We start from the raw sequence: 24,466 nt of genomic DNA, 5'->3' as shown, positions 1-24,466 counted from the left end.
ATATATATATATACTTCCTCTATTGTTTTATTTTAAATTATTATATTTTAAATATAAATTTCAGATACACGTAATCGAATGAATTGTACTGTACTATGCTTTATTTTTATATAGACATAGTATATATATATATATATATATAACAAATTTATTTTAGATTTTATTTATAATATTTTATTATTAAACAAAATAGATAGGTATCCATTTGAAAATTTTGTCAAAAAACAGACTTTAATAAAGTTTTAAGCTCTAAAATAGGAATTTTATTGAAATTGTTTTTATAAAACTTGATAAATACAATATATCTTCGAATTTAGTAATCGATATTGCAATATATAAACGTGACAATTCCACGTATGTACCGTTTAAAAGTTATACTTAACTGTCCTGGTTTTACCAAAGGTTGAATCTTTTTTGTGATCCGTAAAACTTTTAAATTAATTAAAATGATATTATCTAATAATATACATGAGAAAAGAAATATAATTTTTATATAAACATGTAGAAACTGCATGAGGTTTCTTAGTGACTCTTAGCGACTTTCTTATACTGATTTAGTTTTCAGCTACCGTAGGATCTAGTAGTAGGGTAATTAGTTCGGATAATTTTTCTAGCCAGTCAGCTCACGTCTCTCTACTTTAGCCGATAAGAATGACATCGTTGTACTTATCGGAGCAGAAAAGTTTTTCACGGTTTTTCATGAGAACAGTTGTAAATCGAGTAAAATGTAGTTCCTCGGAGATGTTTAATGAAGTAGTATAACTAATCTAATAGCCAAAGACGTCGGAATATCTCGTTCAAAAGGAGGTCATCCCTCTTTGCAAGGAATATCAATGTTATATTGATGTGATGAATGAAACTTATATATAGTGTCTATTTTATATCTTATTTTTTCGAATACTTTATTTATGAATACGTGATATTGATGAGGGATTAAAAAATACTAGCTTAAATATAAGGCCAACTTATCGAGCTGAATATTCGAGATGTTCAGTCAACTACCATTTATTACATGTATAAATTATAAAACTACAGTCATTATATTAAAACTAACGCAAATTACAATCATTCTATAAACGTTTCGACCGCACGCGGTCTTCTTCAGTATAATTATTGAAATATAAATTCTTACTGTGATAAATTCTGTCTTCCGAATATTAGTAAAAAAACAGCGATACATGAATTCATCAAGGACATAGAGAGTAATAGCAAACGAAATAATATTAATAATCTCACAACAATCAGAAATATCGCGGTTCCAAAATTTGCACAACTTCTGAACACGAAGGATAAAAATGACGTAAGTCAACAAAAATTACTTGGTGCACACAGAGATTTAATAAAATTTTGTAAAGACAATCCGAATGTTCTATTCACACGCGCGGACAAGGGTAATGCTACGGTGGCAATGGAAAGATCTCATTATATTAACAAAATGGAAAACGTTTTAAAAGATGTCAACACTTACACTATTGTTAAAAAAAATCCGTGCAAAAAAATAGAGAACGATTTGAATGATTTGTTGAAGAGATGGCTTAAGGAAGATTATATTTCAAAAAACGAATATTATAAATTACGTTGTAGTGATTCTCTCCTTCCAAAAGCGTATGGATTACCTAAAATCCATAAGGAAAACTATCCAGTTAGAATCATAGTTTCATCGGTTGATACAGCTCTATACTCGCTGGCTTCGTTTTTACAAAACACCTTACGAACTAGTCTACCCAAAGCGAAAAGTCATATTAATAATAGTTTTGATTTGTACAGCATATTGTCTGGTAAAAAGATTGATGAGAATGATAGGATGTTTTCCTTGGATGTGGTGTCTTTGTTTACGAACGTTCCTCTGGATCTTGCGATTGACGGTATTAACGATAGATGGGATCACATTGGAATAAATACTAAAATACCGAAAAACGAATTTTTGGGGGGTATAAAATTCATATTGACTTCTACATATTTTACATTTGATGACATAATTTATAAACAGACGTTTGGGACCCCTATGGGGTCACCGTTATCACCAATTATTGCAGACCTGGTTATGCAAGATCTTGAGGATACAGTTCTCAAAGCGTTGAATTTGGAATGTTTGTTTTATTTTCGTTATGTGGATGACATAATAGTGGCCACCTCTATGACTAATATGACTCAGATTGTGAATAATTTTAACAACTATCATGAAAGACTTAAATTCACGGTCGAACAAGAGGTTAACCATAGCTTGAATTTCTTAGATTTATCACTTAAAATTATTAATAACAAAATATATATAGACTGGTATCAAAAAGAAACCTTCTCAGGAAGGACGTTATCATTTTATTCAAACCACCCACTATGCCACAAAATAGGAATAATATATAACCTTGTAGACAGATGTCTATTGCTATCACATCCACTATTTTTTAATAAAAATTTGGAGTTAATTATTAATATACTCAGAAGCAATGGTTACCCTCTTGATCTGATTTTTAACAAAATTAATCATCGGATAGAACACATCATATCTAAGGGGAACATTATAGAGAGACAGGCCAACATAGAAAGAACAAAAAGTATAAGAAATGACTCGGTTAATAAAAAATTCTTTGTCATTCCGTATATAGATGGGATCTCAGAAATGATTGTTTCCTCGGTAAAAAATAAAAATTGTATGGTAGGGTATAGATGTCTCAACAAACTGGATAATATTATTAAAGCGCAGAAAGATAAAACTAAACATCCATGCAATTCGAATGTGGTTTATAAGATCAGTTGCAATAATTGTAATGCATCTTATGTAGGCCAAACAAAGAGGCAATTGCAGACGCGAATAAAAGAACATAAAAATAATATTAGGTTGGACTCAACGAAACATTCAGTAATTTCTGAACACATAATAAATGAACATCATACTTTTAATTGGGACAATGTTAAGATCATGGACAACGAAAATAATTATTATAAAAGACTCATTTCTGAGATGCTACATATCAAGGAACAAAAAAATGGACTAAATTTAAACAAAGATACTGAGTTACTTAGCGAGTCGTATTTTGATATTTTGGATATATTAGCGAACAAGAAATAATAATAGGACAAATAGGACATTAACGAGTAAAACATAGATATTAGATCATATATAAACACGCACGCTCTCCGATCAAGTAGAGTTTAAAATGAGCGGTCTTTCTGTATTGTTGGTTTGTTATGTGTCATCCTTAATAACTGTTAATAAGTAGCAAAATTATCAAGAAGAACGATGATAGGTAAGCATACTACCAATTGTAGGGGATACATATTATAATTTGGACATGCGTTGATCGGTAATTTTTTATAAATCGCAGCGCCTACGGAACGGGTTAATTTCTCGCATATTAACGATGAAACTATCCGAGATCTGAACAAAATCAGGGATCATATCGAGGCGAACATTGTTGGACAGGACGGATTGAAACACGCGTTAATTACTCAAAAACTCTTGATTATGAATAACTATAATTAAATTTCGATATTATGTGAATTGTAAGAATTTATATTTCAATAATTATACTGAAGAAGACCGCGTGCGGTCGAAACGTTTATAGAATGATTGTAATTTGCGTTAGTTTTAATATAATGACTGTAGTTTTATAATTTATACATGTAATAAATGGTAGTTGACTGAACATCTCGAATATTCAGCTCGATAAGTTGGCCTTATATTTATCACTTTGTTTTCAATATACGAGCGACAATTGTATTAATTTATTTTTAATACTAGCTTAAATTTAAGATTTACAATTAGATACACACACATTTGCGAAACTATATATTCCAAGATGTTGCATGATTTATATTCTATTAAAAAGAAAGAACTTATTCTCGGATAAATTGTATATTATATTTATCTATTCTTATTATATTTTGTAATTTATTGTTACTAATTATTTTGAATACTTTTAATATAAATTTAATATATATATATATATATATATATATATATATATAAAAGAGTAGACTACTATAAATAATACAAATACTACTACTATAAATAATCATTATTTTAAATTACTCTTAAATTTAGATTACATTGCTCTGGATAAACTAATTTGTAAAAGCGTATATATTTTTTATTTCTGCGAAGTAACGAAACTCATACTTTTGATTATTTAGATAAATTGCATAAAACAACAACACATATGATTAAAACTCCCTATTTATTTTACGTTCGCATTCATAATTATGCGCGCATTTTCTCCCGAAGAAAATTAGTCGTAAATTACAAAAATTGTAGACGTAATCGTTGCACCGCGTGATATTTGGTTATCCGCGTTTGCGTTTTGCGAACGTGCTCGCGCTTTTACGTGCAAGCACTATCACTCTGTTCGAGAAAGAAACGTAACTTTTTACGGTAATTCGTGCATCCAACCTGTCACGATATATTCATTAGACCCCGTGGAATACTCTCCCCACACTCAAAATGACTACATGCGTGGGCTACCACAGTGAAATTAGTTTTCTCAGTCTGTTTCGGAGCCTTCCGGAAAACTGCGAAATGAAAGTGGCTAACTGGATGCAAATTCAACATCACGTACAATTAAGAGACGCTTAGCATCGACAGAAATTACTTCCTTTTGCGCGCTAGCATTGAATTTATAATTGAAACAAGAATGTAAATTAACTATGCTTTTCGAGCTTATGAGAGAGTATATTAGAAAATTAAAATACTCCATTAAAAAATTATATTACACTTACCAAAATAATCTTTTTTTTCCTGAAGTTTGTGCATTTAATGAAAAAGAACACGAATGATATTTGAATAATTTTAAAAATTGTAGTTGAGTTTTTGAAATAACTGGAGATTGTAAAAATAAATTGCTAAAGAAAATTTAAAATATTAAAAATTTGTATTCAAGATTATTTACTAGAATGAAAATAAGAATAAAAAATTCATAATTCTAAAATTTGATTTGTCAATTCTTCATTCAGAATCAATTGTGAAATTCTATTGTGCTTTTAAGCTTTCCTTCAAGCTTCACGTTAGAGTAATTGTAAACAAAACTATTCCAGCAGTACGTTGTTGTAAGTTCATGTTTAGATAAGTAACTTTAAGACGCGGGTGTTTCTAAGTAATTGTCGCAGAAGTTATTCACGACACAGCGCGCAAAGATATTATATAACGGATTTCCATTTTAGGACAGGCTGCAGTTTATCCCTGCGAGAGATATATGAAATGACATTATTTTTGTCATATCAACTGGAAACAATAGCGCAAAAGGTACAAGAAATATCGACTCTATCGGGGGAAAAAAAAAAAAATAAAATAAAATAATACACGTGATTGAACTTTTTTCCCCGAATCATTTATCGTCCAAGAGTTACAAGAGCGATGCGCGTTTTTAATTGGACGCTTCATTTAATTGAAAAAAACTGGAGATAAGCTCGGATATGTACCTCGTAAACAAGCGGCGTATTATCGTGATCGCTTGCCGCGGCTGCTGCATGCGGTAGTCTTTCTTTTTTTTTTTTCTGCGCCTTATCCGAGGCGGTGCATTCATTGCACTCCGCGGAATACGCCTTCAGGGATAAATATATGTGCAAGCTGCAACGCGGGCAAAATTAGTTTCCCCGAGCGAGTCGAATTTCGTCTATTTCATGTCTTGCCTCTTTTCTGCGCCACCCTGTGTAACGAAGACAGGGATGAAAATCGTGGTGCCTTTAATTAAGGATTTCATTTCGAGCGCGTTCCTTACGCGAACCGTATTATACGTCGCCCAGATATCTTATTAAAGCAACCGAGGAATACGACTGTTACACTAAATGGACGTTCATTAATAACCCAAACATCTACGCTTCCGTTGTCTTTACGCGAGAGACTTTAATACGCATTTTAATGAATGCGCAATTCATTAAACGCTTGTTTAACCTAATGTATGCGAGACGGCAATGAATCGGGGCAAAATTAAAGAACCGTAAACAGTTGCTCATACCAAACTCGTATATAAATTTTACATACAGCCAGCGACTCTGACAAAGATCATGAATCATTAATGAGATATCCTTTCGCAGCTTTGTTAAGACTTCATGTATAATTCCTAAGAAGAATGTCTGCCTGGTGGTGTTAAAATTATCTCTAAGATTTCAAATAGTAGAGTAGTGCGCAAAATCAAATAGGTTCTCATGGAATATTTTGCATTAATAATTTCGCTGTACAGTATATCACGTGAAAATTTAATCCAACTGTCGTTTTACTGTTATAGAACGATGAAATAATAGGCCGCGCAGTTTAGTACGATTATCATAGCTATCGATTTCCATAGCTAACACCGGAATTGCCATAAATGGCGCTTCGATATTAATGTATTGCGCGTGAACGATATTCACATTAATTACTTATCAATTTGTAATTAGGGATTATGGATTAAGGTGAGGATTTGAGTAATACAGCCAGAGAGAATATAGGGATGATGCTGCGCGCGACGCAACGTGAAAGCACGCAAACTTGGAAATATTTCAAACGGCGCGGTAACGTTAATCTGCCGTAAGCAGATTAGCAACGTAATGAGATCATCAGCGTAATCGCATTTATATATCCGTATTTCATACTTATCTCTGACTCGCGTTTTATATCTTCTCCATCTTCTTTATAGGTGATATTATTGCTGCTCGATGGCCAACATTGCTGATATGTACATTATTATTATTAGCAATATATATCCGTAATCTTTTCATGATTTAATGCTTCTCTTATATTTTTTTATCACTGCTCATATTATATATTTAAACATATTACGTTTATATTGTATTAGCTCTAAAAAATATCTAACACACATATTATTTAACATTTCTATTTATGTATTTTGCACGTGCGTGTTATAAATTTTACTTCGTAAATTAATTAATTAATTATGTAAAAAGTAATATTTTGAGCTAAAACTAGCGAGGATATTTTTGATCAAAATTGTAAAATAGATTCTTTTTTTATAGGAAATGTCGATTTACTAATTTAGCGATATCCATTTCTCTGTCTCTCTCTCTAATTGCATAAATTCATGTAATTATTTCGCCGTAAAATCTCAATTAGAGTAAATTGCGTAAATCTTGTGAGCATTTAAATAGTACAAATCGGGAATTGCCAATGACCGCAGTCGGTGAAGTATCGGTTAACCGAAGCTCGATGCACTCGAATCGGAGATAATCGGGCGTCGCCTTATATCGTGCTTTAACTATTTCGCGCTGCACTAAAATCGGGATCCCGTTAATTCCGTAAATGCGCGCTCGCCCCTGTCGTCGACGCGACGTAACGTAGCGTGTTCTAATGAGCACTCCGGAGCGCGCGTGAATCGATATCACGTTAATTCCGGAATATCCTGGCCCCGAAACTGCGACTTCAGCGATAGCCGGCTTGGATTTCTCGGCAAACTTTCCGTGCAGCGAGCTAGCGAGCGCCGGCGTGGCGGGTTAAATTTGCGAGCCATTAAAGCGACGTTAGCAAGATGACATTACTCGTGGCAGTATCCCGTGGATGCTGCTCGGCGTTACGAACTCGATCCGATGGTGTTGCTGCAACAACGACCTAGCGGAGGGATTAGAATCGCGAAATAACGCGCTCGCGAAACTTATGCGCAAAATTGCGGCTTCGATTTTGCCGAGAATTCAGAGACGCCAAATTGGATGGCCTTATCATACTTCCTTGCGAGCTTTTGCGTGTTTCAAAATTATTAACTTCGAATAACTTTTATCCATCGGCCCAAATTTTAATGCATTTAAACATTTCTGTTTGAACGTACAATGTGTGCTGTGTATAATGCAACAAAATTAGAAATATATTAATGAAGTTTTATAATAATTGTTTGTGCAAATATTTAATCGCAATAATGGCGCATTTATTTTACAAGGCAATTACAAAATGAAGCTACAAATATTTAATGCTTTGGAAATTATTCGTGCCGAGTTTAGTATTTATCCATCATTAACATTAATTTCTCTTTTTTCTTACGAGTTACGAATTTCTTCTAATTTTTTATTTATAATCATTCTTACTTGCGAAGGATTTATGAGTCTTTTAAAGGGATTGCAATTTAATCTCAAGTCGATATATTAAGTATATATCGTTTTTTTAGCTTTTTCTCTTTCTCGCGAAATTTTCCTGATCTAAAAGTATATTACGTTTAATTTGTAATTATATTGCTCTTCTATATATCTCTGGAAGATATATAAAGAAATTTATATATATATATTTCACATGAAATTATAATATAAATTTAAATAAAAGTATATGATTAAACCTATTCAACTTTTTGGAAAATTAAAACAAAAGATATTATAATTTTTTAAAACGCATTGATAGAATAAATAAACGAACATCTTCGCATTATTAGAGAGAATTTAAACTCTTGAAATTGCTTATTCATATTAAGAAATACTTTTATATTAAAAGATGTTCTTGCTGTTTTCCTTTTTTCTTTTACAATCTTGTTGTAACACTGTTATTGTCGAAGTGAAGAAAAAGGAAACAGCATTATTCGCCGCGTTTGTTATTTTACCAGTATAAACAGGTAAATGAATATATGGTGTGCAATTAATCATATAGTAAGCACGCGCAATTAATTATCTCGAAGATTATTACAACGAATTACAGCCGTGCGCCGCAGTGCATTACAGTCAGCGTTAATTAGAATATCCGAGCAAAGAGAATGGTGATGGTAATGTGGCGTATTAATTTGCACGTCGCGGAGATTTAAATGTTTTTTTCTTTGTTAATTTTCCGGAAAGATGGTGAGTTTGTAATTGTCCTCGCCAATTAATAGCGATAAGTTGTGTTCATTGTTCTTGCGCGGAATAAGGATATCATTTAGTTTTTATTAATTGGAAAGATATTTGGATTTTGGTATCGCAAGAAATGTTAAAGTTTCTTTCACAAATTTCTGTATAATGAAATTTTCTCTCTTTCCTCTCTTTTTGCTTCGACTTTCGTTATACAACATTCCTCCTTTTTACTTTTAAGCATTAAAATATTTCAGTATTGAAATATCCGAGATTATTAACATTATTTTTATATAATGCTGCACATATTACGTCGTTAAGAATGTACTTTTATTAAGGAAAAAATATTTGCACACATTTTCATAAAGTCGAACATTGATGGAATATAAATCAAGCATTTTCAAAAATATTATTCTCACATTTAATATTTTCTATTTTTCAAAATTACAAGACTGAACGTCACTATTATGTATGTATTTAAATTTGGGTCATAAAATTATACTTTCTAATGAAATTTCTTGTGGTTGCTTACACAAATTAAGTATGTTTGTCTTATGCGCGACAGTTTTATATTACAGATGACTTATAGTAATTATTTTTAATTTTTATTAATATTAAATAAAACTTTTAATATTTATTAATATTAATAATTAATAAAAACATTAAATAAAAGAGTTATTTTGCTTTTTACTTCTGGTGAATTACGTTCCTGAAGAATTTTCAGGCAAAGCACAGAAATGAGGAATAAATTATTAAGTCGACCTCTCGATTAAGTAGCTATCTCGCACTTTAGTTAAGAAGTTTAACTGGCTCAACAACTTGATTCGCCTCCATCTGCCTCGTAATTGATGTAAGAGTTTCAGTATTACAAATGAGATGTTAGCACCTTGCCAGGCAGCAAAATTGTGAAACCTCATTTATAATTGACAAGTAGACTGAGGAGAGAAATATTTAAACAATGCACCATTATTTGTATACAATGGCGAAAGATTCGGAAAATTCCGAAAATTGAGGCAAAGAATTACAGTTGCGAAATGATATAATTGCATAATTAAAATGTTAGATTATTGAGAATTTAATATGCGTCGAATTTAGATAGTTTGAGTAAAAGCTTATTTGACAACTGAAAAAAACAATAATCGCTTTATATGAAAATTTTAATTTTTTTTAGAATCGCAAATTTTATCAAATGTTTTTTATTATCTTAATAAAAACTAGAAAATATTTGTCCCAGACCAAAATATCTTTTGAATTGAGGAATTCCACAATATCAAGTTTAATATATCTCTCTTACAATTTGCTCTATATATAGTAAGCTCAGATTATCGCGATTTTATTTATTCAGAATCTCATCTATCGACAGTAAATGGCATCACTTGCAGACACATTTGCGATGAAAAATTCACGAACATCTTCGCAACGTAATATTCCATTCTTTTGGTTTATTACCCAGTGCTACGGTGATGTTACGCGATATTACGGCCAACTTGTTTCGCAGAAATTCTATAGCACATATATATATAATATTTTATATATGTATATCCATATACATATTATGACTCGAACTTAACGACTAATGACGACGGATACCTATATCTATCGAGGAAGTTCCGACAGTCAGCCGGCTTTGCGTTCGTCCGACGCTAATTGCTATTAACTCGAATATCGAGCCCGTCGTTGCAACTCAGCCCCAAAGTTCATGCCAAATCGCCTCAACTAAACTGCGCTGAGACATCCCGCCGGTTATAACTAGGCCGCCATTCGCGAAAGTGTGGACGACCCTATAATTATTACGCGACATGTTCGCAAGCAAGGGAGAACTTGGCCGTACTCGCGCGGCGAGAACTTCCGAGCGATATTGATGAGCCGCGGGAGCAGCCTGTTAACGCGATTGTTGGAGGAGTTCGACAAACAATGCCCATTGCGAGTAAGTGGAAGCGGCATCTTGATTCTACAATATAACCATTAGGTGAGCAGCCGCGAGCTATTTAAAGGCATTTAGCAAGTTGCGAGCAAAAGCTAACGTCAATGATATATTCGTATCGGTGTATTCCTAATTCTTTCAAGTGTTGTATAAGGTACAATATTTGTATCGTAGCGCAAAAATAAATATTTAAGAAAGAATATAAATAAATGCAATGAGAACAGTATGTTAAAAAAATTTACAATTTTCAAAAATAAATGTTAGGCCTTTTTTTAGCAAAGATTCATCTCACCTACAATACTTTTAATTAATAAAACTTATGTATATATGGGTAATTATTTTTTCAATTTATTTTTTTAACATTTGATCCTTTTTGACATTTTATTTTTATTCTTGTATTTAGTTATTATACTGCGTACTTATTTTCATTCATATTCACATACTCATTATATTCATTATTACTGTTACTATTTATTTCTGTTAAGGTGTAATATATGTACGATGCCATAATTGTCAGCTGCAAGATAAACTTATATAAATTAAAATGATATATCGATTCGGAGAAAGTTTCAAGATTACATTCACTTTTGAAAATAAACTTTATATTTTGTTTTATTAGCAAGAATATAATTGCAAGATAGTATTAGGCGTAATAAAGTTTAATTGCACCATACATCAACGTCAAATATATGATTTGACATGCACATTGTTGAAACTATCAACAAACTTATACCATATTGTACGTGATATATTCGTGATTCTTCAAACTTACAATTAGACTTATATAACATTACGGTATAACTCAACATTGTTAAAATGTTTTTTATTTGTGCGCGTAGTTTTGCCAACATTTCCAATATACATCAAAGTAAGTGAAACGTCTGGTTCACTTGGATAGAATCCACGAAACTTTGCACTGACAAGAACAGCTTTCGCAGGCAAACAACTTAACGAGATATTTCTTGGCTACTTTCAATTTAAATTATATACGCTTTTATCCTCGTAATGTGCCGTTAAACGTTATTTGCACAAGAAATATTCTTGAATTTCGCTTTTACGTAACACGTATTTAAAAAAATATATCTCCAAGCACAAAAAATAGTACAATTGAAAAAGTAGAAATCCGAAAAAAACACAATAATGTAAATAAATTTATTGGTTAAAAAATTCCAAAATTTTTTATTTTTAATTAACAGTTTTTGTTTTAGTAATATAGTGAATTTAAAAATTAAAAAATTCAATATCGTCATAAAATACTTTGCGTGCAGTGAAACTCTTAATTGAAAATTAAATGAGCTTTCTTGATAAATAATTGTCTATTTGAGTTTCTGCGTTTCTAATTAGAAAACCAAATCAGTTTACATTTAAAAAAAATTAAGCATTCGGGATAATTTTAAGTTGCAAGAAGGATTAGCCCTTGATCTCTACGAGTGAATGGCGTATACATTTTGGTGTTGTAGAAGTAAAAGTAAGCTAAACGCACAATTCCATCGTTCAACTTGCAAAGAAGACTTGTAGTTTGTACAATAGTTGATTTACTATTACGACGCTCGCACAGAGACAGCTCATAAATCAAAAGAGAAATCTCGAGATCAAAGTTTTCGTGTTACATAGAAATTCTCGAAATGCCACGCGAGGCCGAGCGGAATTATGCAATCATATCTGTACGAATATTTGACTTCTCTCGGCTAGGCGAATCTTGTTCCGTCTCGACTCTCCGTAAGTGGTAGCGCACCGTATATATATCCGTACGTATAATTGCGTTCGTCTGATTAAACATTATAATTGGTAGTCGGCCGTGAGACTTCGTCGTATCTGCTCCCTGTTCATATCTGCGATAAGCGTAGCCATCTCGTCGGACGTCTGTCCGTCAGTCTTTTTGACTTCATTATACATATATGCGATGACCGCGTGCTTGAGACAGTCGGAAATTTTCTAGTTTTTTTCATCTATAGATTTAGCTGTACATATTTATAGATGAAATTGTCATTTAAAATAGAATTACTTGATCTTATCTTACTGATAATGTAATAATATCTGACACTCAATATTTTAGTGCGATTCTATATAAGTTACTTTATTGGAGAAAATTCAAAAATAATTTGGAGTTTTCGTTGATTGAGTTTGCAATTACTAAATTGATTTAATTTTAAAATGTTAAATGTGTCATTTAATCACGATTATAGCGTTTAAAAATTTTTCATCTTTCTAATTATCAAATCGAATAATTCGATCGGCAGTTCGATATTTGATTCACTATTTTGTAATCTCACAAATTTACTTAGTTATATAATTTTTTAAATTTAATTAATTATATAATTTACAGACTAAATAAAACATAAATGTTAAAATTAAAAATGAAAGAAAAATTTTGTTATTACTTTAAAACAATTAAAACAAGTCAATACGGACCTTTGAGCATTGATCTTGTTATTATTGCTAGATAAAAATATTCATATATTACAATATATAAATAAGCTATAATAGATAATAATAAATGAATAAGTAAATAAATTAATACAGCCAATTTATATTTATGCGTGAGAATAACAAAATATTTTGTTTTATTGACAACCTGAGTGCAGCTACACGTCACGATTCAATAAATTTTAATACTGTTCTATTTTCACTCACAAAAAATAAATACCGTCACTCTGCTAACGATTAACGGAAACTGTAATAACGTGGTGAATTTTGTCGATATATCGACAGCGTATCTCAAAAACTGATGGGTATTAAACAGTAACACGCAGTTATTTTGCGGAAAACAGAATAAAACGATTTTAACATGCTGTATATAACGGTTTATAAATGTAAATACAATGCATATTTGAAAAGAGTAAGGTGAATAAAAAATGAGTGACATATTTGTATGAATATAAAGCCAATAGTTTTTGAATAATACATTATTATTTATTCGATTATATAAAAAATTGTTTTATTTTATTTATTTGATTACTGAATTTTACAATTATATAATGTTTTAAATATTATGTGTTGTATAGTTATAAAAACTATTATTTAATTTTTTCTATAATTATTATACAAACGTTTTTTTCTCTCATTTTACAGATATGCTTATTTTTTTAAATCAAGTTATCGTTTCCTTTTTATTTTTAGTTAATGTAAACGTTTTGATTTCTGATCTATGATGTACGCGAAGACGTATACTAATAACTGCAGCTGTTTCAAAAACTTTATTTATCCGTCAATGTCGGAAAGGCGAGCAAATCGTGTTTGTTAGAGGTGACGGATGCAAATTAGGGAACGTGGTCGAGGTCGAGGATAATATTTCTAAGGAAGGAAGCTTAATCACGGGTAGTTCTTTAATAATTGCCTTACGCTGCGTAAACGTGAATTCCACCGTGCAGCACAGTATTCTAGTTCAGTTTAATCTGTTCAATATTGAATATTTATAACAGCATCAATATAAATTCTTCTTGTTTCAGTTATCAAATTTTTAGTTATTCAAAAAATTTTGAAACGCACAGAGAAGATTTGGAGTTGTTCAATCATCATCTATAAAATAATTAAAAATATTTATATCTGTACTATTATACATGTGTTATTATTCGTGTTATTATATGTGTATATTTGATATTATACAATATTTTTTATTTGGTATGTGAAAAAATAATTTGTTATTTTTAAATTACAATTATATAAAAAATATTAATAATATATACTGCACAAGAAACACATCCTTTTTACTTATCTTTTGCGATCATGTTTTGATTTATTTTAATTGATTTATTTATTATAGCTATTAAAAATCATTGCTATTACAAATGAGAGATTTAAATCATAATTTAAAAAATAAAAAAAAATTAGGGTAACAGTACTTTGACTGTGAAATTATATGCTTCTATTGTACAAAGAGATGATTTATGGTTTACGATTAGGTATACATACATACTGAGAAAGACAAAGAGAGAAGATTAATTCATTAACAATATTACTCCTATGTGTTATATCTTCTGTCAACACATGTGTGTGGAACTATTATTTGCGCGATAAATCTAGATTGTGTGTAATCCACGTGTCGTTTAGTCATGCCAATTAATATGGCCAAACTGTAGATGATTCTCAACCAACATTTCCAGGAATACTCGAAACACGTTGGTGCTGTACTCGTTTAACTCTATAAACGCCAACTTCGAAGTTGCCTGTTAACTATGATTATTGTGATGCCACGGGCAGATTACACGTTATAGTTACGCGGTGCAATTTGTCGGTTTTGAATCAAATAACTCGTGACAGACTTTGCTTTTCCCCCTGCAATATTCTTTCACAACGATAATGTAAACTATTGTTTGTTTTTTTATTTTTTAAATTAATATAAAAATGTGAAAAAAAACCGAAAGAGTAAAATGTAATTAATAGAACCATTAAGCGGAACAATGGAGTCGTTATCTTTCTTATCATTTGAGGAACAAAAGACTTTCAAGAGAGGATACTTAATAAAACCTAGTTTCTTATAGTATTGTATTGCAGTTTCTCTCTTTATAATTTTATATTCGAGAAAAAAAATATAGGTAAAATTTTTTATATTATATTAGAATAATTATTCCGAAAAATTAGCATGTATCAATGTTATTTCTAGTGCTGCTTATCAGAAGACACATCGGCCATTCTTCTACGATTTATTCCTTTCGTAGAAATGGAGAAAGATTTAACATGGCGCAATCGTTACAGCACCTATTACAATAGAAGATTAAAACTTGAAAAGTAGCGCAGTAAAAGTTACGACGCGCCTACTTTTCAACGATCCTTTTTAACAATGCCTAGTTGAAACTTTGGCACAACGAACTTCTCGATTTCGCCATCGTAAAACGAAACGAATCACGTGTTTCTTCAATGTTTTCGCCAACCCATCCAGACGAGTATAATCTCACGCGAAAAATAAATGTACACTTTTCCGACGCGTTATTCGAGTTTCGCAGTTAAATTGTCTTGCCAAAAGAGGTCACAAATTTAAAAGCAATATTATCTATTCTGAACAGAAAAAGTATAAATAGACGCAGATGTGTAAAGATATATTTAAAATTTTTCCACATATCTAATAGAAATTTGAATATTTCGTTTTCTTTAGAATTAAAAAGAATTTAAGAAATTTGCTCTCTTTTTATGCAATCGCAACTTTCTAAAAGGCATTGTAGAATTGTTGCCGGAATTTTTAACTTTCAATTATAATTATAATTTAAAAAATAATATTTACTGCTAATAAGCTTTATTTAGCATTAACGTAGTGGTTCCATTTCTTGCGTAGGGGGAAGATGAACGAGATGGAGCAGATTCCTGAGGGCTGAGATCGCGCAGATCTTCGAGATGGCTGGTTGGAGAATGCAGCCGACCGCTACGGTGCTCGGCGTCATCGCCATTGTCATGATCACTACCACTACGTCAGGTAAATGTTGTCAATGTCATTTGACTTTGTTCTTAATTAATACCAGCACGTTTTTAATTTAACAGAATGATCCCTCAGATTAAAACAATTTCTTTCGGTTTATTTTATCATTCATCTACCTATATACTTTCATGTATATATTGAGCTAATGTGATTTCATTTACCATTAATATAAATTGATCTATATATATATATATATATATATATATATATAGATAAATTTATATTAATATATAGATATTAATATATAGATAAATTTATATTAATATATATATATATATATATATATATATATATATATATCGTGAATAAAATTCTGAATTAAATGACATAAGCAATAAATATGCTAAAGGTCTAGTTATTTTACGAAAATTATATTTTATATACATAACATTTACGAGTAACGTAAAAATTGAATTATATGTTAATGGATTAATATAATATAGAATCTTCTATAAAACTTCATTACACAATTTGCACCATGTGTAAAACGTTACAACACTTTAGTAAAGTAGAAAATAATTGGAGCAACTTCAATATCTGGAATATTGACAATAAAAGTTATGCTATATTTTCCATATTATATCTCAAAATCAGTTTTCGCATTCACTCGTGATGAATTTCGAATAGAATGTTTTACAGTTGAATGCTCGCGCGCAATGTAATATTGTTATGTGTAAATGAATGATTCATTCATCTCAGTTTATCGGAATACGAAGATCTTTAATTAACCTAAATGCCTAGCTGCGTCGAGTCGTAACAAACGGAAAACAACCGTACCCGGCAGGATAAAGAGGGCAAAACTCTTTTGTATCTACCGGGCTCGTTGTTCTATACCTATACAATCTTGTGACTATAGCTTCATCGGAATTTTCTTTCTTGCGTTTCCTAGCAATCACCATTTCGTAGGTGTAGGTGAACGCTCTTTCGCGCAATTTCACGCGCTCCACGAAACTTGAAAGTAGCAAACAACACGATTGCATTGTTGATAGGTACTAGCTACGCTTTATATAATAATTTTCACTTTAATTTTAATTGCATTTTAATTTTAAGTAATTTGCTTTTATACATATACACATATTAAAAGAACAAATTCCAAGGTTTTTATAACCAATTATTATTTATAACCAATTATGATTGATTTATAATCAGTTATTTAATTTGAATAAATAATATTTCTGTCAATCTCATTTCAAAAAGATAGACAAATAATTATATTAAAAATTATGTGTACTATTAACAAATAATTAATATATCTAAATTATATATTTTTATCTGTTGTGTATAATTTTGAATTTTATTAGAGACTTGATTCTAAAATTACGAAAAATCTTAATTACAAAAAAGATCCATATTAAAAAATATAAAATTATGCCGTGGCATATAAAATCATATCAATCTTTTTTAATCCGTGAGAGTACATATACACATATTAAAAGAAAAAACGCCAAGGTTTTTAATTATTTATAACCAATTATGATTGATTTATAATCAGTTATTTGATTTGAATAAATAATATTTCTGTCAATCTCATTACAAAAAGATAGACAAATAATTATGTTAAAAATTATGTGTACTAAACAAATAATTAATATATCTAAATTATATATTTTTATCTGTTGTGTATAATTTTGAATTTTATTAGAGACTTGATTCTAAAATTACGAAAAATCTTAATTACAAAAAAGATCCATATTAAAAAGTATAAAATTATGCCGTGGCATATAAAATCATATCAATCTTTTTTAATCCGCGAGAGTACATATACACATATTAGAAGAACAAACGCCAAGGTTTTTAATTATTTATAACCAATTATGATTGATTTATAATCAGTTATTTGATTTGAATAAATAATATTTCTGTCAATCTCATTACAAAAAGATAGACAAATAATTATATTAAAAATTATGTGTACTATAAACAAATAATTAATATATCTAAATTATATATTTTTATCTGTTGTGTATAATTTTGAATTTTATTAGAGACTTGATTCTAAAATTACGAAAAATCTTAATTACAAAAAAGATCCATATTAAAAAATATAAAATTATGCCGTGGCATATAAAATCATATCAATCTTTTTTAATCCGTGAGAGTACATATACACATATTAAAAGAACAAACGCCAAGGTTTTTAATTATTTATAACCAATTATGATTGATTTATAATCAGTTATTTGATTTGAATAAATAATATTTCTGTCAATCTCATTACAAAAAGATAGACAAATAATTATGTTAAAAATTATGTGTACTATAAACAAATAATTAATATATCTAAATTATATATTTTTATCTGTTGTGTATAATTTTGAATTTTATTAGAGACTTGATTCTAAAATTACGAAAAATCTTAATTACAAAAAAGATCCATATTAAAAAGTATAAAATTATGCCGTAGCATATAAAATCAAATCAATCTTTTTTAATCCGTGAGAGTGCTATCTCGTAAAGATATTACATTTTTAATTGCGATCTTCGGGTTACAGAATTTCCTTGCGAGTCGAGCCTTCAAAAACCGACGTTCGTTCGTCTGGGAGTGCATCCGTCGCGTCCGCAGGAATAAATCCGTGGAAATTCCTTCTTCGCACGTCCCGCGAATTTGTCTATCACACGTGACACGCGTAAATCCATGCTGACAAATTGCAGTGAGCGGAGATAGGTGGTTGCGCATCGCGCGGTTACCTATATATATATATATATATATATATGTATATATACCTCGCTCCGATCCGCATCGGAGGCTAAAAACGCGCTCGGCTCGAAGGTGGAAAAGGGAATTAGGCACGAAATGTGCAGACGCGCGGCGAATGAAAAATGATACGTTACTTATGCATCGGTTGCACGGTAGACCCGACGATCGGAAGTTATCAATCACAAGGAACAAACGCGAAGGAATATCTTCATTTTGAGCGAGGGGATGGGACTAATAGCCGAAATTTTGCACGAATCACTTGCACTATCGGAGCGATATAGCGCTTTTAAGCTGCGCCGATATCGCACGGCGGCGATCAATCATTCGCACAAATCGGGCTACATTCAGGGCGCGGGATTGAAGAAAAAGCTTCTCCCTCTACCTTCACTTCGTCGGCAACAAAACCCGAGACGAACGATCGCCTTATCTGCGTTATCGCGGAACCTGTTATTCGGAGCATGTTCACAGAGATGGGACCGTCACGAATAATAATACGTGTAATCCCGGCATAGCAAAGATTAATATGCCAATAGAACTTTGATAATACTATCGGAAGTTAATCGAACATAAGCGGAATACATCAGTTGGATATTGAAACTTAAAGAGACTTTGCGTCGTATCAAAATTATTTCTAACTAATTTGATCAAAAATAATATATATTATTATTATTATATATATACTATAATTTGATTTTTGAAAAAAATAGAGGAAATAGAATGATTTTGCTCGTAAGCAAGAGAGTTAGTTATTGAGAAAAATCTGACAATCTTTAAAATTTTGCGAAAATGATTCTTTACACGTTCGCCGTTTAACAAATAATTTCCCGAGGATTAAAAAGCACGGAGCAAATAAATCGTAATACATTGATTTTTCTGCAAAACGAGACTCGAGCACGAAAGTATGTAGCAATTATTATTATATATACACTATAATTTGATTTAAAAAAAACGGAGCAAATAAAATGATTTTGCTCGTAAGCAAGAGAGTCAGTTATTGAGAAAAATCTGACAATCTTTAAAATTTTGCGAAAATGATTCTTTACACGTTCGCCGTTTAACAAATAATTTCCCGAGGATTAAAAAGCACGGAGCAAATAAATCGTAATACATTGATTTTTCTGCAAAACGAGACTCGAGCACGAAAGTATGTAGCAATTATTATTATATATACACTATAATTTGATTTAAAAAAAACGGAGCAAATAAAATGATTTTGCTCGTAAGCAAGAGAGTCAGTTATTGAGAAAAATCTGACAATCTTTAAAATTTTGCGAAAATGATTCTTTACACGTTCGCCGTTTAACAAATAATTTCCCGAGGATTAAAAAGCACGGAGCAAATAAATCGTAATACATTAATTTTTCTGCAAAACGAGACTCGAGCACGAAAGTATGTAGCAATTATTATTATTATATTATTATTATTATTATATATACACTATAATTTGATTTGAAAAAAATAGAGGAAATAGAATGATTTTGCTCGTAAGCAAGAGAGTCAGTTATTGAGAAAAATCTGACAATCTTTAAAATTTTGCGAAAATGATTCTTTACACGTTCGCCGTTTAACAAATAATTTCCCGAGGATTAAAAGCACGGAGCAAATAAATCGTAATACATTGATTTTTCTGCAAAACGAGACTCGAGCACGAAAGTATGTAGCAATTATTATTATTATATTATTATAATTATTATATATACACTATAACTTGATTTAAAAAAACGGAGCAAATAGAATGATTTTGCTCGTAAGCAAGAGAGTTAGTTATTGAGAAAAATCTGACAATCTTTAAAATTTTGCGAAAATGATTCTTTACACGTTCGCCGTTTAACAAATAATTTCCCGAAGATTAAAAGCACGGAGCAAATAAATCGTAATACATTGATTTTTCTGCAAAACGAGACTCGAGCACGAAAGTATGTAGCAATTATTATTATTATATTATTATTATTATTATATATACACTATAATTTGATTTGAAAAAAATAGAGGAAATAGAATGATTTTGCTCGTAAGCAAGAGAGTCAGTTATTGAGAAAAATCTGACAATCTTTAAAATTTTGCGAAAATGATTCTTTACACGTTCGCCGTTTAACAAATAATTTCCCGAGGATTAAAAAGCACGGAGCAAATAAATCGTAATATATTGATTTTTGTGCAAAACGAGACTCGAGCACGAAAGTATGTAGCAATTTCTGGATTTTTCGCAGAAATCGCATCGCGCCCACGTTTGCCGTTTTATAAATCATTACGAAACGTCGTCGGCGACCAAAATTACACAACGTTGCTCGACACGATCGATCACTCGCGACGCAAAGCGCGCGGTAAATTGCTTCCGAACGACGAACGACGAACGTCACGTTGTCGTTGCTGCCGCCGTTGCTATTGCCATTACAGCCGGTGCTATCGGCATGGTCGGCAATATCGATTCGCGTGAACAAGATCTCCGTCGTCAAATATCGAGGTATATATCGGCTTGGTGACGTTTGCGCAGCTTCCGGACAATCGGCGAGATCGGAGGTTCTCGACATTTTCACGAACCTATATATCGAAAACTAACGATGTGGACATACCATAGCTGGTAGACTGGAGTGTATGTGATATAAATCCAAGTTTTTTATTCGAAAAAGAAATTTAGATATATTTAGAAATAATCGATATATATATATTTTAATGGATATTAAATATAATATTTAAAATTATAAGGAACTAAAAATGATAAATTTTCTCTGAATTATAATGACTTTTATAAATCATTGAGAATAAATTTAATTAAAAAAAATATTATTAACAGTTTCACAAGTTCGAGACTTGTATTAAAACGTAAGTCGGAGAAGAAAGATTGAAAGGCTTAACATAATGGAATAGAAAAGTATACGACACTCCTTCCGGGCTCTTTTTTCTTTCTCGTGATTTTCAATTTTCCGCCAGTTACAAAGATAGCGAAGGGAGAAAGACCGGCATAACGTCTCGTGACGAAATAGAAAATTGAAGAGCGAACGCGCTTGAAAAGCTACACATGAAAGTCTACGGCTGTTCTTGGATAACGGCAAGAATAGGAGATACAAAGGAGGATAATGCGCTTTCTGATAGAAGTCTCACGACAGATAGCAATCTTATAATCCTCCCATACTCAACGTGGTAGAGCTACCGTGGAGCTGTATTCATCGCGGCCATTACTACTGCAGAGAGCAATATCCACTTGCGTAAATAGGATTGTGATGATAGCGCGCGAAGCCCATCAGAGCATCGACGAATCTATATGTTCCACGATACAGTCTCATTGCATTTGACACAAAGCTGTTCTCAATAGCTAACACAGCGACGCAAAAGTTCCATCTCTTTAAAACGTTATTACTTATTTTTTTTCAATGGATGCGAGTTGAATTTATTTAGATAGACCAAAAATTATGTAATATATTAGAGAATTTCCTCTCGCTACAAAATTTAGTTAGAAATTACATATATATATTTTATACTACTCTACACATATCGAAATGAATAATTATCGATTGAATCGCGTTAATTAAATTGAATATGTCTATTAGTTGGGCAATTTGTACAAATTTTCATTTATATTGACCTGAAATATTCGATGAATGTTGTAATGATCGATAAAGAATATTCTTTAACTTTAAATTTGTTATCGCAATACATTTCTGTAAAAAAAAGTCATTATTTGTATTTAATGACAGCGTAGATTTGTATTCGCATAGAGGGAAATTTCTCATCGCAGTAAAGTAAATTTTGTTGGATGGCGGAATGAAGCTCGTATAGGGCGAAGTTTCCACGAGAGTTGTTTATCGCGAGTTTCCTCATGGACTCCGATCGCGATCGAAACCATGCGGGAAAAACGAAACCTTACACCGGAAACTTTGCCAGTGCTTTTACGAATAAAACCGCGGTCCATGATACGCGCGTTCGCAAAATGAAATTCCTGCGGAAGTGAACCTGCGGCACTTTTGTTTCGTGAAAATACGCATCGCTGTCCCGCTCACAAAGGAATTACATATCGTTATTATCATGTGGTTCTCATCGTATGGAATATTTTCAAGTAAATGTCGCGTATAGGCGTTTGTATTATTTCCAATTTTTTCGAAACATGTGACAATTTTTAATCAAACAAAATGATATTACATAATTAATTATTTTGTATATATTACGTGAAATAAATTTAAGTTTATTAAATTTTTTAAAATTATATATACAATACAATATACAGTAATAATGCTGGCAATGTTTTTCAAGGCACTTCTATCATGTCAAGCGTAACAAAATGTAACCGATATGGCTGCCAACTCAGGCCGATTTATTCAATGTGTACCAGCACAGATTTTTTATTTTGGGTTTTTTGACAGTTTTGTGTTAGATCTTGTGCACAATTGAAAAAATGTTAAAAATAAACACGGTTGAAAAACCGTGTCGGAATAAATATATTGGTTATTAGTTATATTTTTTATACACTTGATTTTAATGAATGTCCTGACCTGTATATAAGACGATATTTTTTCCATCATTTTGAAAACAAACGATTCGAATATACACGAATTTTCTGACTTTATGTAACATCCTTAGATCTGAGATTTTGATTGGCCATTTCTCGACTCTCCCTCGAGAGCTCTCTTGAACACCCCATAAAACTCTCTCGGCCGCACTTCTTACGTCCTCATTTAAATCCTCACCCGACGGGAGATCATCCTACCCCGTTCCAGGCCATAAATCCCGACGAAGCGAGGCGCTCCGCCTCGTCGGCGTGTCGATTCTCCCTTAACACGGTCGACGAACTTGTGTTCACCCTTTGCATTTTCCGGCACGCGCGTATATAAATCGGCGGCGATTTAACTCGTCCTAACATTTGCTTTTCTAACGCAGAAACCGAGAGCGGCGTGAATCATCTCGAGGAGGAAGATCAGCGTCTCGACGAAAGGATCGCGACGAACCGCACCTTCGAGGCCTCCAGCTGGTCTCGCGGTAACAATACAGCGGCCTTCGAGGAAGTTATTTCCGCCCGTGCGCTCGAGTATCCGGTCTCGCTCGTTACCGTGATCGAAGCTCATTTCGAGAATACGTCAAAGAGATACGTCGACAATCAGATGGTATTCGCCTTCAAGAGGCTCGAGGACTCGGAACAGGCGCCAGCGATGTTGGAGCACGCTGAGGATTCTCGAGGAGCGAACGAGTCCGCGATCGAAAAGCCGAAGGACGAATGGCTGACGTTGACGCCGGTGGGGTTGAAGGAGGAAGACGTCTCGAAATACGAAAGCGACCAGAGAAACGTGGAGGACATCAGGGCGATCTCGTTCCAAGTGCCGCCGCCGAACGAGGAGGAGGACTATCAGGACGCTCGACAGCAGGGGAAGACCAACGTCGGCCAGATGGACGAGACGCAAAAGCTCGGCGAGACGAGGAAGAATCAGTCGAGACCGGCGAACAATCTACTGCTGACCGGCAAGTCGACGAAGGCCTTCTACGAGATCAAACCGTCGATCAGGACGCTCGAGACGGATCGCGGTCGCGATCATCAGTTCCTGACGACCACTCACAGGACCCTGTCCGGCAGGAAGTTCGTTCTGCCCAGCGTCGACAGCGCCTTCGGCAAATTCGGCCCGTACTTCGAGGACGGCGATCGAGAGATCAACGTCACCGCGCGGATCGGCAGCACCGTCTTGCTGGACTGTAAAATCGGCATGTTGGGCGATAAACAGGT

The 24,466-nt window shown here is 32.3% G+C and overlaps 1 protein-coding gene across 4 annotated transcripts in view; it reads left to right on the top strand.

The window, feature by feature from the left end:
• LOC114936101 (uncharacterized) overlaps positions 1–24,466 on the top strand; it is a 243,057-nt gene that overhangs the window by 163,478 nt on the left and 55,113 nt on the right. For all 4 annotated transcript variants that reach the window (XM_029309126.2, XM_029309128.2, XM_029309127.2 and 1 more), the window contains exons 4-5: positions 15,921–16,058; positions 23,632–24,464. In XM_029309126.2, the coding sequence (XP_029164959.1) occupies positions 15,980–16,058; positions 23,632–24,464 (912 nt within the window). In that variant the 5' untranslated portion in view covers positions 15,921–15,979. The remainder of the gene's footprint in view (positions 1–15,920; positions 16,059–23,631; positions 24,465–24,466) is intronic.

This window comes from Nylanderia fulva, unplaced genomic scaffold (assembly GCF_048542155.1).
Source record: "Nylanderia fulva isolate GAGA-0341 unplaced genomic scaffold, ASM4854215v1 Scaffold19, whole genome shotgun sequence".
Taxonomy (NCBI): domain Eukaryota; kingdom Metazoa; phylum Arthropoda; class Insecta; order Hymenoptera; family Formicidae; genus Nylanderia; species Nylanderia fulva.
Note: the sequence above shows the minus strand (reverse complement) of the source record. Positions and strands in the feature narration are given on the sequence as shown.